The sequence below is a fragment of the Thermobia domestica genome, chromosome 9 (assembly GCF_964235325.1).
Source record: "Thermobia domestica chromosome 9, izTheDome1.hap1.1, whole genome shotgun sequence".
NCBI classification, from domain to species: Eukaryota; Metazoa; Arthropoda; class Insecta; order Zygentoma; family Lepismatidae; genus Thermobia; species Thermobia domestica.
This window is the reverse complement of record NC_137462.1, coordinates 143,497,037-143,516,922: the sequence shown is the minus strand read 5'-3', so window position 1 is coordinate 143,516,922 and position 19,886 is coordinate 143,497,037. Positions and strand designations below refer to the sequence as shown.

Here is a 19,886-nt window from a genome sequence, read left to right as displayed (position 1 = left end):
AATAAGCATTTTCGTAAATGAAAGAGTCGTGTTTGATGTACGCCTAATGGAAGTATTTGATGTAGGTTAGTGCAAAGAAAATGAATATGTTTGGTGTCTAAACTATTACATGAACCATAGTCAACAAATATTTTGCAGACTATGTATAAAATGTGACAATTATTTTGTATTTTGCAAATGTATTTGAAGTATGTATTTTGTATTTTAAATACACTTATGAAAACTATTTTGTATTTTAAATACATTTTGTGATACTATTTTGTATTTCAAATAGGTTTGCTTACCTATTTTGCCCAGCACTGCTATTTCTACCTATTGTCATTTTAAAAGACGGTTGAGAAGGATTTTAGGTTTCTGCAATCCTTTCATAGGGAACTGTAAGAAAGATCTTACATGAGGTCCAAAGAGGGTAGTGGTAATTCTCCTCCGCCGCCTCCTATTATTATTATTATTATTATTATTATTATTATTATTATTATTATTATTATTATTATTATTATTATTATTATTATTATTATTATTGGAAAAAATTAATGAAGGAATAGACGAAAACAATTGAAATTGGTTTGTCGACGAGTATTTATTTCAAAATATTTTGTATCTTAATTGATTGTTAATTATTGTCTGCTATTAAAACAATTTTTACTTAAAATTGTAGTAACAGTAAAAAAAATATCGAAAATTCGTAAATCTCATAGGAAGGTATAAATACGAGGGACGTTTTAGATCGATTATTGATAATCTTTTAAAAAAATGACAAATAGAAGAAATCAAAGTAAAGGAAACGTTCATTGTCAATATTGTAAAATTTTAAGAGGCGGTGCATGTAATTACTTAGTTATTTTAGTATTGTATCTTTATTCTCTAGAGTTCAAATGATACTTTTCCAACGGCGATGCATATTGCTGTAGCGATGGAGGTCCATAATACTTTGTTGCCAGGGCTTAAGACGCTACACGATGCTCTATGTCAGAAAGGAAAGGAATTTGAATGCATTATCAAAATAGGACGAACACATACTCAGGTAAGACGATATATTCATTTTGTTTTTTAAAAAAAATTCCTTTAGTTTATAAAAAGAACACGTCACGAAACCTTTTGTAGTAGCTTATATAGTCGCTTTCAAAAGTGATCCCTGAGATATTTTTCTAATAACATTTAAATGAGTGGTATAATATGTATGGTTTTCTGTAAATTAAAAAGAAATGGCGTAACTTATAACATGAAGCATTGGTCAGTTTGTTCACAACTTAATTGATAAAGATAGACATTTCTTTAAACATAACGTAACAGAGTGAATATATTTGCTTCTACCTCATGTATTTCTCAGAAGTTATTAAGTCGAATTCATTTTTGCCAGTCTACTTTTCTTTAAAAATATTAATTCTATGAATTATTTGTGTGATAGATAGTATTTGAGGTTTTCTTTCTTGAATAAACGTTGTAATTCGTTGTAACATGAAAGTATGGTTAAATATAATATTTATAGTTATGTATATACTTTATATTGCGTATTCTGCTAAACAATAACATTTGACACCGATTGAAAGAAATGTTTATAAAATATAAATTACTGTATTAACTTTCTATAGTTTAGAATAGAAGATCACATTATAATTGTAAAATAAAGCTCATGTCATATACGAAATGGAATTCCTTTCGAGAGTCAGAGGAACCAGATTTTGTATTACCTTACTAACTCTTCCAAAATAAATAATTCTACTAGTGAAAATGGTATCTACTTGTAAACGATCTGTTCTTGATTTTAGATTCGATAACTAGTAAAGGCACAAAGTATAGATAAAACCCTAAATTCAGATCCCAGTTATGATGGAAAGATTTGTGTGGATCTGTAACATTAAAACTATCAGTTTCTGAATTGTGTATCCGTGTATCAACTTCTCGAAAAGTACGTCGTATATTAATGTTACGAAATCTTACCTAAGCTCATTCTCCATAAGTAGTTTGAGCGGTCGCCTATAAAAAGAAAACGTTAAGTTTGCACAAAATATGTTAAATTACAAGTAAAATCAGATAATTTGGCAAAACTTCTCAGGGTTTCTGGAAAGTCAGAAAAACGACATTTGGTCAGCGAAGCACAGAAGTAGTCAGGAGAATTTACCAAATATGTGTCTTACGAATTAAGAAACTGAAAATAGGCTAAAACATGCTGCTAGTAGGTAGAAGATGCATATTTAAGACTAATAATATTCAAAAATTGCCAGATAAATTGAGATGGGCTGGTCTATCAATAGAGCTCAGTCAAAAATCTGTCCGACTGCTAATCCAGCGATGGAGAAGTTCAAATGAAAATTGAAGATGATGAACATTAAGCGCATCAAGAACTTAAACCCGGATATTCTGAAAGATGAAATAACTAAAGCTGAGCAAACCAGAAAGTGTCGCTTTATTCTTGTAGTAACTTTAGTAAAATCTTTAAACTCAGGTTTCCAAACAGTTAAAGTACCAGTGGATTTTACCAGTGGTTGTTACGGTTTAGGTAGGAGCAGTAACTCAGTCATCTGCAGAAGGGTTAATGTTTTGGAATGCTTTGTTGGCAAGTTTGTGATATGTTCTGGCGAGTTTACTGAAAAGAACGAGATACTGTTTAGATATTAAAATAGTGTATTTCTAAATCGCACTTCTGCAGATATTTTGTTGGAAAAATTTCTGAAAGAGATTGGGTCATTGACTTGATAAAGTAGAAGTTTCCATGGATGGGCCAAATTTGAACTTAAACTTTCTAAGTAGAAGAATTTCAAAGTGAATGTGAAGATCTGTCGGACAAGAAATGCTCTAGGAGCGTGTGGACTTCATATATTCCTAGAAACGTAAACACTGGTCAAGCAGCAAAGATTGGGATCTTTGTAGCTCTTGCGACATATTTATTTTTTATTTACGGATTCTCTAGATCGTTGAGGTACGTTCTTAGACTTTACAGAAAGCAGATTGACGTTAAAGTATTGGAAGGACAGAAAAAAGGGGACAGTGAGGGAGAGAGAGAGAGATAACAGGAGATAGGACTAAAAATTTTAGATCTTATTAATTCTGTAAGTAGTTTGTATCAGTCGAATTGTTAATATATAACTGAACGGTCATTTGCAATTCTGTGGGTCATTCCATGTGAAATCAACAAATTGAACAGGGATTTCTGACCCGACCATCTTAGATTTTTACCAAATTTTAGTATTTCGTAGGAATAGTCGAGATATGGAATTGTGCAAAGTTGTAGCTTCCTGTGTGGCGAAGTTTGTGAATTATGGGGGGTCAAAAATACGAAAAAATCGCCCACTTTGGTACATACACGAAACTTTCGGATAACACTGCTCTTAATCTAATTGGCGAAGAGAGTTGATTCTTGTTTTGTTTGAAAGAGCATAAAATAAGCTTTCCAACGATATATTGCATGCCTAGTTCTGGAAGAGTATTTATTTAAGGTTACCCAGTGTGACCTTTTGACCTTGATCTTTTGAGGATGCATATCTTCGATTTTTCTAAAACTCGCATATAATTTACAAACAAGCTTACTCTATAACATAACGGAAATATAAATTGGGACAATAATGGGAACTTTCAATAAAATTTTTTCTTAGTAACAATTTGTTTGTACCAGACAGAGTTTTAATGCATAAAGCAGTTTGCAACACTGTAACATTGCACAACAGCATGATAGATTACGCAGTCATCTGCTACAGAAAGGTTTGGAAGATTGAGAGATGTGGATACGTTAGTTAGAGGAATGTGTTGATAGGGGACTGAGTCCACACGTTCAAATATACGATTGAGGTGTTTATGTGCTGGTGCTGACTTTATACTTGAAAACAGAAGTTTGATTGCGGTGTCTGTTAAGTCAATGTTCCAATGGTCATCTTATTTAACGAATTATTATATCAGAATAGTGCCATCGTCGAGATTTAAGAAGAAAGTTTGCTGCAATCCATTTAATATAGAAGATCATGAGAATGTCAAAAGAAATTTGAGAAATATGATGCCATGGATGATTTCAAAGTGTTCATCGCTAAAAGATGGATTTAAAATTGGTGATTCCTGTCGTAAGAATCTAGCAACACCTTGTAATGCGGGTGGGACTCCTGTAATAACAGAGAATGTGATGATTAGCAGCACCGATGCTGGAAATAGTGATATTGAGCAGTGCGTCAAAGAAAGTGCGTTAGAATCTCTGAACCGCAGCCCAAAAGATCACAAAATTATTAGACATTTCTACAGTGTGGGAAGCAAAATGCAGCAGAAAGTGAAATTATAATGCAGTTGAAAGAAAAATTCGAACAACTGATAGAAGTGTGCAAATAAAATTGCTAACTGTACTTCCAAAAAGTTGACCTGTCAGAAAACATCAGCAAGAATTTCACTGCACTAACTACATGGCTCGTAAAGTAAGATAACTTACTCATCAACAATCTTCATATCTGAAGGATCTGAAAGAAAAACTTCTTGATAAACAGTACATTGTTCTTTCCGATTTTGCAGAAAATTATTCGTTCGTTTTCGTAGAAGCGTCACAAGGTTTCCACTGGAATAACGGTCAAGCAACTATTTTGCTTATACTCCAGAAATCTCCAGACATGTACAGTTATAACTGACAATGTGATCGTCGTATATGACTGTCTCAAACATAATACAATTTTAGTGCACCTATTGCAGAAAATACTTATTACCTTTCTGAGAGAGAAATTCGGTTCTGAAAATTTAACAGAATTATTCTATTTCTCCGATGGAGCAGCAGCTCATTACAAAAATCACAAGAACTTCATCAATATTAGATACATTAAAGCAATTTTTCCGTACCTGCTTTTTTTTTTCGCCGCACATGGAAAAAGTACGTGTGATGGACTCGGGAAACTTGAAAGAGACCTGCTGCAAGAGCAAGTTTGAAAAGACCTTATAGTGACCAGATAATAACACCAAAATAATTATATAATTGGGCATGGCAAAATATATAAACATATGAACTTAAAATATGTCACTAATAAGGAATACGAAGCGGAAGCGTCACTCCTGTGGCTTTCGTAGTACGTTTTTTTTTTTTTTTTTTTTTTTTTTTTTTTTTTTTTTTTTTTTTTTTTTTTAACTCTTTTCCAGCTTGGACACGATAGCTGTCGCTTTTTTATTAGTAGTACATTAAATGCAAACTGTTTTATACATTAAAACTGTCTGATACAAACAAATTGTTACTAAGAAAACAATTTTATTGAAAGTTCCCATCACTGTCCCAACTTCTATTTTCGTTATGTTATAGAGTAAGCTGTGTGTAAATTATATGCGAGTTTTAGAAAAATCGAAGATATGCATCCTCAAAAGTTCAAGGTCAAAAGGTCATACTGGGTGATCTTAAATAGACATTCTTTCAGAACTAGGCATGCGATATATCGTTGGAAAGCTTATTTTATGCTCTTTCAAACAAAACAAGAATCAGCTCTCTACGCCAATTAGATCAAGAGCAGTGTTGTCCGAAAGTCTCGTGTATGTACCAAAGTTGACGACTTTTTCGTATTTTTGAGCCCCCATAATTCAGAAACTCCGTCATACAGGAAGCTACAATTTTGCAGAATTCCATATATCGACCATCCCTACGAAATACTAAAATTTGGTAAAAATCTAAGATGGTCGGGTTGTAGGCTTTGTTGATTTCACATGGAATGACCCGTAATCAGTATACGTGGATTATGTATATTATTATAATCCACGAAGCGGGTGGAATTAAAACAATAGAAATTGAAACAAGAATATTAAAATATAGTAAAAATTCGTAGAAAGGTTTACATATTTCTTACTATGTAACCGAACATTAAATTGTTATCAGTGTACGAATTTAATATTTTCCAGGGGAGGAGTGAATTTCACCCATGTGCCCAAAAGGAGGTATACAGTGACACCTAAATTTTAATAATTTTCCGTCACGTAAAAGTTTGATATGTCCTCCAATATTGCAACATCCTTCAAACGTGCCCAGAAGGCTACAACACCATTACGACACAGAACTTGTAACGGCGTTCCTGATACGGAAAACTCCAGGGATGTTAGCCGCGTTGATTTTTTTGAGCTGTTGACAAATGTCAGTGCAACTGTCTTTCCATTATCCTCTGTCATTGCAGTATTAGGTCATCCAGTTTTTGGTGCATTAACCACGAAACCTGTGTCATCAAATGTGTCCCTGATGCGATTGTTAGGAATCAAAATATCTGAAAAGAAAAAGAGAACAGAAGTTACAAACAGCAAGTTATGCAGTACTACAACTATATACCTACTTTTTAAATTCTGGAGAGGGGAAAAATTAATCCCTACCAGGGGTGAAAATTTTCTTTTCCCGGGGATAAATCTCTCCCGTCTTTCCCCTTTACCTGTCCTACCGTTACTTTTTTTTATTTTAATTTATGATTATATTATTCTGCAGGATGCTGTACCGCTGACACTGGGCCAAGAATTCAGTGGTTACGTTCAACAGATGGAATTTGCTATTGACAGAATTAATGCTGCTTTGCCCAGAATATACATGTTGGCGGCCGGAGGAACTGCTGTCGGCACTGGATTAAATACACGGAAAGGTTTTGCAGAAAAAGTAGCAGCCAAAATATCTGAACTCACAGGTTTGTTTTCAACTTTGTTGTTCAGTTAACACAAAGCTCTTATTAGTGCACGAAATAGTATAGAGATTGGACATGTAAAAGTATTTTTACTTAAATTTTGTAATTTTGAGGTGAAAAAAAAAAATTGTCAAATTTTTAATGCGATTTTTAAGAAAATAATGATAGTATGGATCTATCTTATTTATTTCGACTATAAGAGTTTTCTTGAGCAACTTCAGCCATTTATTCTATGGCCTTTTTGAACAGTTTATCTCACTGACGTAAATATCGAATCCTTAATGAAACCATGTTTGTCTTTAGATGCTTGGGTTCTACGATTGCATAAGTAGCAGTGTCACAGTATTGACACCACGTGAAGTAATTTAGTTTGGTTTTTGGCAAACCAAACTCCGTAACAGGTTAAATTTTACCAGGCCTAGGATTAAGTATAGTATTTTACCTTAAATTAAATTAAATATACTTTAAGATAATGAATATTTAAAAACAGAAAATATTTAAGTCTTTAGATTCGTCGCGGAAAAAGCCACTTAATGTCTTTTAGCGTTGAATTCCACAGACAGATTAGTATTTGGAATCCTGAACAAGTATAATTATCTGCTGATTTCAATAGCTCTGCAGGGGCCGCGGTGGCTCAGTGGTAGAGCGTTCACCTCTGGTGCTTGGGGTCCCGGGTTCGATCCCAGCCCCCGCCAAGTGAACTTTGTGGTGGACAAACACCGTGTGCGTGGGTTTTCTCGGGGTTCTCCCGTTTCCTCCCACTTTCTTCATTCCACCATTTCATTCATTACTCATCATCACCGTCTCCTTTAGCCTAACCGGCATAACCGTGGGACGTAAAACTCAAAGATTTCATTTCATTTCAATAGCACTGCAGGTAGTCTTTCAAGCAAGGGTGATATTCATAACCACTCCCATAGGAATACATGGAGAACCGATTTTTGATTGTGTATATCTTGGGATCAACTAGATGGATCACGTCCATCAACGAACTCGATTCCTAATTTTTGACACTTTACATCCTGTCCTGGCCAAAATTGATGGTGATCTATTAAGTAATTCTTGAGATTTTGTATCTCTCGGACGGACACGGACGGAGAGAGTAAATATATAAAGCGAATTTTTGGTAAACCAAACTCCTTAAAAATTCAAATCTGGTATTTTAATAAACTTGTTGTTTTTGAAAAAAAAAAGTAGATATCTTTTTTATTAAAGTACTGGAAAATTAACGAATTTTCCATAGGTACAAAGTGTGTGTGGGTCTCACTTCGAAACTGCGTCTTCATTTCTTCAAAACTGCTTCATCTAGTGATGCAATGATTGCCCTCTTTTATATACTTCCGGAAAATAAAATTGCAACACCCTGTAAAACATGAGGAAGATTGATGTGCTTCCAGTATTGGGTTCTTTGGTGATAGTGAAGTAGATGATTAACTGTGTAACATTTTCGGCCAACAGATGGCAGCGCCACAGAGGGACATTTGAGCCACCTGTGCCGAGTGTGTGTTGTGAATTAGCAGAGGCCGAAGATCAGCAGGTGCATGAAAGTGACTCACACAGTAAACACAAGCAAGACAACATGCCACGACGACGCAATCGCGCTCCATACAGTCAAATGAGAGTTCGAACGGGATCGTATTGTGGGCCTTAGAGAGGCTGGTTCATCCTTTCGTCGAAGACAACCACGTTGGCCGCATCTGTGATGCAGCGGTGTTGGCAGCGATGGATAGCAACCCATTCTCACACCCGCAGAGAAGGTTCTGGACGTCCTCGTAACACGGACGTGCGCCAAGATCGCCGTATTGTGAGGGCGGCATTGGCAGACCGTACAGCTACCACGTCCAACATTTGAGCAAATGTGGCCCCTGAAGTTTCCACACGCACTATTGGGATCATATTACTAGCGACAGGACTTCAGACATACCCATCAATTGCCCGTCTGCCACTGATGCCACATCATCAACGTACACGGTTGGCCTGGTATCAGCAAAGAAGCACCTGGAGGAGGGAATGGCGTTCCGTTGTGTTCAGCAATGAAAGACGATTCTCTCTCTATGCAAGTAATGGTAGACTGCGAGTGTGACGTCGACCTGGAGAGCGTCTGCTCCCACAGTGCGTGCGTGTAAGACACAGTGGTCCCACCCCACTTGTTATGGTATGGGGTGCAATCAGCTACAACTCTCGCTCACCTTTAGTGTTCGTGAATGGGACATTGACAAACACCTCTTACGTGCAACAGATGGTAGAACCGGTTTTACTGCCTTTTTTGCGACAGGAGGGTCCTGTACTCTTTCAGCAAGACAATGCCTGGCCACATACTGCCCGTGCAACAGAACGTGCTCTGCAAGGTATGTCCCGACTTCCCTGGCCAGCTCGCTCCCCAGATTTGTATCCTATCGAACATGTATGGGACATTATGGGTCGACAACTGGCAACTGCTCCACGTTTACCTATAACTGTTGCTGATTTGCGCAACCAGATAGAGCAGGCATGGCAGAATGTACCGCAAGACTTTATTCGTCATCTCGGTGGTCGAATTCATGCATGAATCCGTACCTGTATTGCAGTTCGTAGAGGGTATACACGGTACTAAAGTGGTGGTGGTAGTGTGGTGATAGACGTGCCGCTCACAAAACAATGTACTGAAGGAGCTAATATTGTAATATCTCATATTTATACCATGTGCAGGATATAGAATAAATGTGGTTCAGATTGGAAAACAATTTCGTGGTGTTGTAATTTTATTTTCCGGCAGTGTATATATATATATATATATATATAATATTAATAATCATGCTTGTGGGCTTTATAAGGTGTAGTGTTAGTGCGTACTTACGTTACTTCAAACGATAACTCTTGATCGAATGCATTTTTTAAATAAGCAGGTAGATCGTTTATCTCGTCTTGAGTTCGTTAATGAAGTCAATTCGTTAATATCTTCATGGGTAACGGTGGGTATCCGTGTCCCATGTGCTGATGTTTTATGTTTGTTTGTTAAAGGGTCAAATATGTCATGAATTCGAAATGGTTTTCGAGGTTAACAGATTTTTTTGTTTAAAGCTCAGAAAGTAATATTGAGGTTCACCGGGGTATGAGAGGGTATATAAAGCCAAGAGTATTGTTGTTTAAACAGGCCAAACACATGTGGTTTGCAGAGATTAATTTATTATTATTATTATTATTATTATTATTATTATTATTATTATTATTATTATTCAAAAAGTATTTGTAAAGTTAAAACTTGACTTACTTAAGGTATGGAAGGATATAAAGCCTAGACGGTTGTTGTTTGGCATCAGCTTAACCTCAAGTATAAGATTCTTTGCTTATACACCGTGATTCATCGTAAGATTCAGAAATACATTTTGAAATAAAACACACAAAATTGAATGTAATGGCGCAAACTTGATTATGAACCGAAAGAACAATCGGTATCATATATTTTTTTGAAGATTGTTTCATTCAAATATTGATCACAGCTACGTTTTAAGGGACCCATTCTAAAGATCCAATTTTCAACCACTCGTTCGAACATAGACTGGAATCTGGCAAATGACGCGGGTAATGTTTGCTTTCAATTCAGCTTCAATCGAAGCTGACTTCTTCGCGTAGACTGAGACTTCACGTAACCCTACAAGAAAATAATGCAATAGTGCAAGATATCACATAATGGCATTGGTTCGAAACGTCAAATCAGCTGCTCACCGAAATAATTTCTCAATAAATCCATTGTTTCTCGCGCTGTATGACAAGTAGCGCCGTTTCGTTGAAACCAGGTATCACCGACAAGACAGGCTTGAATTTCAGGTAGCAAATGGTCTGTTATCTTGACACTATAGCGGGGGCTATTGACGGTTACGTTCCGGCCATCCTCATTTTTAAAGAAATATGGACCGATGACTCTGCCAGAAATGGAACTCGGCTCGGAATGCGGTGGCTCAGTGGTAGTGTTCGCCTCTGGTGGATGGAGTGCTTGGTTCGATCCCAGCTCGCGCCAAGTTGACTTTATGGTTGACAGACACCGTGTGCGTAGGTTTTCTCGGGTTCTCCCGTTTCCTCCCACTTTTTCATTCCTTCTCATCATCATCGTCTCCTTTATCCTAGCCGGCATAATCGTGGGACGTAAAACTTAGTTATTTTCTTCACTGCGTGCTGGACGTGATCTCTTCGGTCGTTGACCGTCCAATAATATGCATTCGGTTCGAAATAGTTTGGTAGGCTATAGTGCGTTTGGTGGGTCTACTATTTTGATCATAAGTTGCTCAAGTTCACGAAGAAATTGCTTCACAGAGCGCTGATTTTCGTAACACAGCTCCGCAATTTAAAGACGATGTTCTGGTGTAAATCTTTACATGTAAAGTGGTATTCAATACTGAGTCACGCTGCATGACGCTTGACACTAGTTACGTGTGACCTATTAAAAAATCCTTATTGAAAAAATGCACCTCACAATGAACCACTCTTTACCTCAAAAATATTGGTGACGTTAAAACCCGAGATGCTTGGAGTAGAAGAAGATATGATACTAACTGCTTAAACTACCAGATAGTTTCATTCATAAATATGAGTTTCGCGTGATTCTCTTTATTGTATTTGCCAGAGTTTATTTTATTTTTCTTCCCCAGGTCTACCTTTTGTAACAGCACCCAATAAATTTGAAGCGCTAGCTTCTCGTGATGCAATGGTTGAGATGTCTGGAGCTCTTAACACAGTTGCCTGTAGTATAATGAAGATTGCAAATGATATCAGGTTTTTAGGTTCCGGGCCGCGATGCGGATTAGGAGAACTTCTGCTTCCAGAAAACGAGCCAGGAAGTAGTATTATGCCAGGTGAGTAATATTGATAAACGAAAACTTCTATACCAAATATGTTGTTTATATATGATATAGAAAAATATAAGAAGTAGATTAGGTCATTTTATGTTGCTTTATTGATATTGGGTAAGACACACATTTGAATGTACCATTTTCTGCAAAAGACTTTCCCTCATTGGTGCGTTGTGCGTTAAAAAAAAAAACTGCAATATTTCGTTTATTTGACTTCTGTCAACATTGTCAGACGTGTTATTACTTTGGGATCATTGCTTGAGCAGCTTCTATTCCAAATTTAGTTTTTCTTCTGTTGTGCAGGAAAAGAATATCTTCACGAGTTGGAGTCAAAATTAATAGCTTTGTAAGCTTGTCTGCTTCTGAAAATGAGTAATTTGAACTACAAAACACTATACAAATGTAAAGCAGCTACCGTTTTTGTTTATCAAACATTATTTCCATATTCATTGACACTGAATTAGATAGAGGTTGTAAGGTTCTCACTAATTCGACATTTTGTTGCATTATTGGAAAGTATAGGATTTCTATGTTTATTGTAGTTTATGGTGTAGCCACATTGCTTCTCTAAGCTATCTTTATCCAAATATAATTTTGGGTCCTTGGTCTTTAATGTAATAAGATTCATAATCTTGTGTATCTATAGACAAGAAATATTTGTGTAAAATGTGTTTAATGATATGCTTTCGATTCACTTAGGTGTTAAGATAATCCAGAGACCACTTGATTTTGATCCTTACAATATCTAATTCGTTCCTTGAGTCTAGTATCAATGTTTCGTTGAATCCTTCCTATTTGGGTTTGGTCACAGTTACATACCAACTTGTGTTAGAAATTTTTGTGCAATTTTTGCATTCCACAGGAAAGACAATGCTATAACGGGAGAGAGACCCTTTTTCCTCTGTTTTATTATTATCAAGTTGCTCCTTTTTATACTTGTATGTAGTTAGAGCTTTTGGTTCCTTAAGATCCAACGAGTATTTATTGTAGCTATTCTGGAGACAATTTTTGTAAACTCTAAGGAAAAAATAATTCGATATATATATTTATGTAGAATGCGCTTTTTTTTAATGTAGACATGACTCGGTTCATTTTTCTGTAGATATTACGTAAAATTTGTTATTCAGTCAGTTGATTAACTTGTCCAAAAATAATTTTAGTATTATTTTCCAATTCTATGGCGAAATTAATTTTAGGATGGACATTGTTAAAATCTAAAAGTATATTCTGTAGATCTATTTTCCAAACAATCGTCAAGTAACCAAGATATGTTAGTAAATTGCTTCTTTTGTGAATGACTTTCGGAAGTAAATTTGTTCTAATCTTAGCACTACTCAGGGAAAAAAAAAAAAAAAAAAAAAAGGATTTTTAGAGAATAAGAGAATGATATGTTGAGGTTGTGAAAGCTGTTAGTATTGACTTATAAATAGTGTTAATCATTAATGTTCTACTTTTATACTACTAAAGTGGCTTGGTTTCGTTCATGATTTCCCATTCAGATTTTTTATGTGTCCTGTAATCCAACAGAAGAGTATTAATTTTGCTGTACTATATGAGTAGTCATATTTAAGTTTAACCTGAAATTCAATAATATTATCAGGTATTTTAAAAGGTAGACTTTTGCGCATGGAATGTCGTTAGTGTCCCAAATCTGTGTGGGGCCGCGGTGGCTCAGTTGTAGAGCGTTCACCTCTGGTGCATAAGATCCTTGGTTCAATCTCAGCTCGCGCCAAGTGAACTTTGTGGCGGACAAACACCGTATGCGTGGGTTTTCCCGGAGCATTCCCGTTTCCTCCCACTTTCTTCATTCCACAATCTCATTCATTTCTCATCATCACAATCTCCTTTAGCCTAGCCGGCATAACCATGGGACGTAAACATTTCATTTCATTTTTCCAAATTTCAGTGTATATGAGTTGCAACGGGTCAGGCCTAACATCATTTTACAACTTTACAGTTCAAGCTAATAGACATGCAAAAAGTTCGAATTTTTACAATCAGACGGAGGTTATTGCGCCGTGAAGAACTTTTCTCAAAAGTGCTGTACATTTTACAATTCTATTTCAGTAAAGGCGCAAATGCTGCACACCCCCGTGGAGAAATTTATGCTGTTTATGGACAAGATACGCTGTCAAAAGTAACAACCAAAAGATGATTTATTCGTTTTCTATCTGGAAATTTCGATATCAGATTGCTTCTCGCAATGGGCAGCCAATCGCAGCAAAAGTGGATGATATTCTGGCAAAAGTCAAACAAGACCCGCGACATCGCCAATGACCTCAACATCAATCACCAAACAGTGTTAAATGATTTGGAGAAAGCTGGATACATCGACATTTAAGCACCATGATCTTACTTAGTAATATTTACTCCATCGAATTGCTACTTGCGAATCTCTACTTAAACGTAACATATTCAAGCCATTTCTGAAGCTGTTGATCACGAGTGATAAAAGATGGATAACCTACAACAACAATGTACGAGAAAGAACATAGTTAGATTTTTATTTTTTACAGGCTTACAATAATTTCCAACCAAAAATTTATTGGAAACCTACTTCTAGTAACTTCTGTGTGCATTAAAAATCGGTACATCCATGGAAGATTAAGGCGAACATATGGATTAATATATACATCAGAGTTTATTGATTAGTGACTTTAAGCACTAATTTAAACTACGAAATCGAATACATAACTGACTCAAAATGGACACAATGGGCTCACTATGAAAGATTGGCGACAAAAGCATTAAATATTGTAGAAAGTTTCAAAATGTTAAAACTAAAATACTGGATAAACAAGTAGATAAATGTGTTTCCTTTCCGATATTTCCTATCTTGTATAGCCTAAGAAAAATTGCAGTGAAGCATAACTTAAAAGTTCGCCTAAAACCATCTAAACATGAAAGGCCTTTCAATCAATTCAAAAGCTGTTTCTTTGATAAAAATTATCGTAGCGGCATTTACAAGGTATCTTGTTCGTGCCTAGATACTTACATTTGTACCACCGAAAGGAAAAGCAATACCAAACTAAAAAACATCTAAAGGAGTCACAAGATGATAAAAAAAAGCTATTTTGGGGTTGTGTAATTTAAAAAAAAAAAAGTGTGTAAAATATTATGGTTTTACATCGTTCAACATCAATGATTGAAAAGGAAAAAAAATTCTGAGATTTATTACATTAAGATAAATAATCGTAAACTAAACACTTAAAAAGGGAATTTGAATAGTAAATGGAATACTATTATTACCAATCTTATGAACATTAAACTGTTACCCAATATTTTTTAAAATTACTTCTTTTTAAAGATCAGAAATTTCGTTATTATATGCTGCGATAGTTTCTTCACTTCTTCAAAAGTGGCATTCTCGGAGCTTTTTCTTGACTTTTGAAAAGCAAAATGACACTGAGCTAAATCTGGAAAATAAGCCGCGTGCGAAAGAATATGGACTCCACTTTCCTGTAGAAACTCTAAAGTTTTCTCTGCTGTGAGTCGCCGTGCATTGTCGTGATGAAGAAGAAACTGAGACCGTGAAGAGTTTCGACAGGTAGATCTCCAAGCTCCAAAAATACTCGGAAGGCAATAAGTAACGTACCACTCGGCTATCACTGTATGTCAATCATTTAAGTGTATAGTTGCTACATAACTGGTCTTAGAAAAAAAAAAAAGAAAGTTGTAGCACAGACTGATTAAAGTTGTCATATATGATTGATTAAAGTATATATATTAAAGTATATAAGTATATAAGTATATAAGATGACTGATTAAAGTATATATATAAACAAAATTATAGGTTATGAACCAATACTTAGATTCTGCGAGGAAAAGGGGGGGATAATATTTATAGTAAAATTCCAATTCTTTGTTCAAGAAATGCTCAATGTAAGGATTTGCTTAAATCGACAGATGAAATTCGATATATGTATACTTTTAATTAAAAATAAATGAATATTTGTCTAATGGTTTTCAAAAATTCCGCTTCTGAAGTGGGAAAGGGACTTAATTTCTACTGGTTTTAAATTGTTTTGTATTTTAGTCTTTCCATGTGAATGTTATAAAAATAGTAATACACAAAATCAACTTTCTCTTTCAATAATATAAGTATATTTTATTCTGTTAATATTTTTAGACATTTTACAATTATTTCCTCTTGAAGTAAAATGTGACAGTAACAAAGAAGAAAAATATTGAACCATCTCAATACATATATTTCAGCACATGCATGCATTAGTTTCCATTTCCCAGCCATATTATAAGTAATTATACCAATGTCTCACAGTGTAGTGTAGCATCATTAAATAATTTAGTGTCTTCTACAAATTAGTAAATTTGATTTTCGTTATACAGGAAAGGTAAATCCAACACAATGCGAGGCCATTACCATGGTAGCTGCACAAGTAATGGGAAATCATGTAGCTGTTACTATTGGAGGATCTAATGGTCATTTTGAATTGAATGTGTTTAAGCCGCTGATTGTATCAAACGTCTTGAGGTAAGTCAGGAACTGCTTTTAAATTTCAATAGTAGTGGATACTTTTCATCCATCATTCGTAATTGACACTTTTGATAAGCAGTGAGGAAGTAAGCACAGGACAGTACATACATCTCAATGTTCAAATATTTTCACTGTAAGATAATATGCTCAAGATCATACGTAATTAAAAAAAAAAAAAAAAAAATCCATCAAGTAATGGAAACAGGTATTATCCATTTTGTTTTCAGTCTTGTGAATCAGATTAATTTTAGGTTTATTCATTCTTATTTTATTGCTTTTTTTTTAACATTACTTTCCCTTCTATATACAGTTAATTTTTAAGTAAGGTCCGTTTTGCAATAGAAATGAAACGAGTAAACATTATTCAAGAAGCTATTCATTTTCTGAATTCGCTATTTATCTACGTAATTTCGTTTCCAGTTTAAGCATTTATCGTAACGAACAAGTGTGTTTTGAACTCCCTTTTCATAGGACTCGACTGCCTGTGATGATTGCCAGTTGTTTATGATCGTTTTCATTTTTTCATAAATATCTTAAACAGTTGCCGCGCAGGAGGGTTTTCAGATTGCACAAAGTCTGAACTATATAGCTGACGATAGAATTTCTTCCGATTTGAGTGATGGCCGATCAGAGCATAATTCGTGACTGACAGTTTTTTTCGATCTTACTCTGAACAAGCTGCTGACCCATTTTCGAATTTTTCTGTAAACTCATTGCCTTGTCACCATATGCCTGACATGTCTCGCGATGAATATTGGTAGCTGTCATGTTTCTTGCTATTAGAAACCGGATGACAGATTCTATTCACAGTTGGCAATCTGCTTGATTTTCTCAAATGTATTAACATCACATTTACACTGTGATGAACCCGGTGGGGTCACTCGGTTGAAAAAGTGTAACACGCTTTTTCAGGCCAGCCACCCTGAATGAGGTTTTCCTCATTCACACCGGGCAAATGCCGGGGTGGTACCTAACTTCTATGTCCCAGTCCGCCTCCTTTCTTCCTTCCCTTTCCCCGGATTGTGTGCTCGCCGAGGGACGTCATCCCTCAAATCGTGACGGGCTAAATGGCCTTAGATGCCGAAAGCCCAGAAATCTAAATCCTAAATTCTTCACTCTGATGAAAACTACGAAGACACTGTGATGAAAATTGGGTCCGATTATATTCAAGGGATGTCAGGATCCTGAGCGCGCTTTCATTTCAAGGGCACACGAAACTTCAAATATTCACAAACGGACCGTGCCTAAGAATTAACTCTTATTAAGAAACACATTACATTACATGTTTCTCCCAATGTTACTGTTTGAATCTAGTAATCATCAGTTGAGATGTAATTTTTTTTCTCTTTCAGAGATACTACAAACGTTTATATAAAGAGTTATATCGATGCCCCCTTCATCAGAATAATTTATCAAAATATACCATCATACTGTAAGGAAGCATTAACATAGTACTGTATATTTAAAAAAAAAAAAAAAAAAGTTACTAGAAATTCATTAGTTCAACAAATAATCATAAAGTTGGAAAAATTAATTAAGAATTTAACGAATTAAAATTAAAAATTAAGATGAAGAAAAATAATTTATTAAATTATTTTTTTATTTTTTATTATGAATAATTCATACATATTTATTTACACATATGATCAACTTAAACTAATTCATAATGATCATAAGCTCTTAACAGAATTAATAGAAAAACAAATACTATCAAGATAAGACGAAATTGTGGCAAAATAACAAGAAATTATGGTAAAAGAAATATATACATTAGAATCAAATTGGGATAGTAAACGTGAAAATGAAAATGTATCTTTCATTGACGATGACAGTTATGATGATATAAATTCTTAAGTGCATATTGTTTAAAATATCTTTCCGTCGTTGGTACTCAGAAACCAAGTCGTTATTTTCTTCCTTATATGAGAAAGATCTGTAATTCTTCACCTGTGGGTAACGTACCCAAAATGGCTAACACGTTCCCACGTTGAACTGCGACACTGATCCGTTGAATAAGGAAAGATTTAGATCGTTTATCTCCCGATATATGTGAAATACGATGGCCGATTTCCTTGATAAAATTAGCTGCTTCTTGACCCCAAGTACCACTTGACTCGATGGCAATTGAAACAGAGCAATATTTATCAACGAGATTAATATATTTATTCCTCTTGTCGGTCTCCTTACGAGCAGCTACGAGACCTGCGCGTGATGATGAATGTGAAAGATTGGAGGGAGCATAAGTATCTGTGCAGGTGAAGTCCCACACTAGAGCTTTCCCTTTTTTCCAGGGCACTAAAGTCATTCCATCTGGTCTTTTTCCGTCTGAAGGACTGCATCCGTTTGGTTCTCGTACTGATGGGACACCTGCAAATGTGAGAGCTCTCAAAATGAATGATTAAAAATTAATGTCAGAAAAAGGTTATAGTTAAAATTAACTTCAAAATTAATCGATTAAAATTAAATATGACAGTTTTCATTATTGTGGAATGAGAATTGTCTTTTCTTCACTATTATGGAACGAGAATTGAGTTGAGTTATAAAATTTAATAAATTGGATAAAATTAAGTGCATGCGTAAATTAATCGATTATTGTGAAAAGTTGCTGTTTTCAAACGAAACTGATAATTAATAAAAATAAAACTTCATAAAATTGGAGAAAATCATGAAAAGTGTGCATTTTTAATATATTTTTGTGCATCTGTTCTATGAGGAATAGTTTTTACACTACATGCACAAAAAGTTTCATATGATTTTCGAGAAGAAATATTTTTTTTTAAATTGTTATGGTTTGATAACGATTATTAATTAAAAATTAACTGCTGAAAAATTGACTAAAATTAAAAATGAACAAAAATTTTAACTGATTAGTTTAATCGTTAATTTAATAAGATTAATTACAAACATGCAAACAATACGCCTCATTTGTTTTACGTTTAAAACTAAAAGGCCATAAATCCTCGTATAAGTCGATCGTTTGCTAAAATACAATATTGTAGTTGATTGAAATTAATGTTTGGCAGATTATCACAAAATAATAAATAATGGATTTTAAGATACGGTCACTTATTTGTGCTATTAAATTAAATTGTCCGAAGTCTCAAAAATATATTCTAGATGCTTACATATCCAGTTGCATCAGCATATGTTTTTTTCATACATATCTGCCATTGTGTTTATTACGAATCCTTCATAATTCATAAAGTATGAGAGCCGTGTTAAATTCTATTTCGTATAACTCTTTATTTGGTCTGAAAGTTTTTCCTCCTATCGACTTCCGAATGGACCAGAGACTCTTAGTCAAAGAGTTCAAAGCACGGCCAGTACACAAATATGGGAAAAGACGTTTGATGTAAAAGTTCTTGTGAGTGCAACCGTTGTACGGCTGAACATTAGCATATATAAAAATTACCTGTACCCAGAAATTTACTATGGATACGACTGCGGATCAAAGATTACTTTTAAACGAAATACATGGCATTGTTGGTTATCGCGGGGAATATACAATATTCAGAACCATACAATAGTCATTCCTGCTCCCAAATTAAAATAAAGCAAAAAAAAAAAAAAAAAAAAAAAAAAAAAAAAAAAAAAAAACATTGAATGATTCGGAGCGAAACTCACATTTTACTGAAGAGGGATGACAAGTTTACTGTACAAAACTTTATAGCAAGACCTCTCTTTCAGTCCTGGTGTCAATTGCTGTGGTACCACATTGAAATCCCTAACAATCATGTGTAGTAATCTTATGTATTGTTTTTGTAGGATAAATCCGTGTCGTGACAAACTGGGTAAGTTATAGCCAAAGCGTCAATATTTATTACGTGTTTTTGATTTGAATTTGCATTTCTTTTGAAAATTAATGAAAATCATAGTTTTAATATATGTATCTTATTAATTTATGTTAGAGGCTGTAAGATGATGTCGATTGGTCTTGTGTTCATTTTTTTTTTTTTTTTCTCA

General features: G+C 34.7%; 2 protein-coding genes across 3 annotated transcripts in view; one reads left to right on the top strand and one right to left on the bottom strand.

Annotated features, from left to right (window-relative positions):
- LOC145695079 (fumarate hydratase, mitochondrial-like) overlaps positions 1–19,886 on the top strand; it is a 47,358-nt gene that overhangs the window by 24,517 nt on the left and 2,955 nt on the right. For both annotated transcript variants that reach the window (XM_081771950.1, XM_081771951.1), the window contains exons 5-8: positions 869–1,024; positions 6,413–6,605; positions 11,228–11,431; positions 15,776–15,920. In XM_081771950.1, the coding sequence (XP_081628076.1) occupies positions 869–1,024; positions 6,413–6,605; positions 11,228–11,431; positions 15,776–15,920 (698 nt within the window). The remainder of the gene's footprint in view (positions 1–868; positions 1,025–6,412; positions 6,606–11,227; positions 11,432–15,775; positions 15,921–19,886) is intronic.
- LOC145695081 (arginase, hepatic-like) overlaps positions 17,650–19,886 on the bottom strand; it is a 69,768-nt gene continuing 67,531 nt past the window's right edge. Inside the window, exon 8 of the mRNA XM_081771959.1 lies at positions 17,650–18,290. The gene's annotated coding sequence lies outside the window, so the exon portion shown is untranslated. The remainder of the gene's footprint in view (positions 18,291–19,886) is intronic.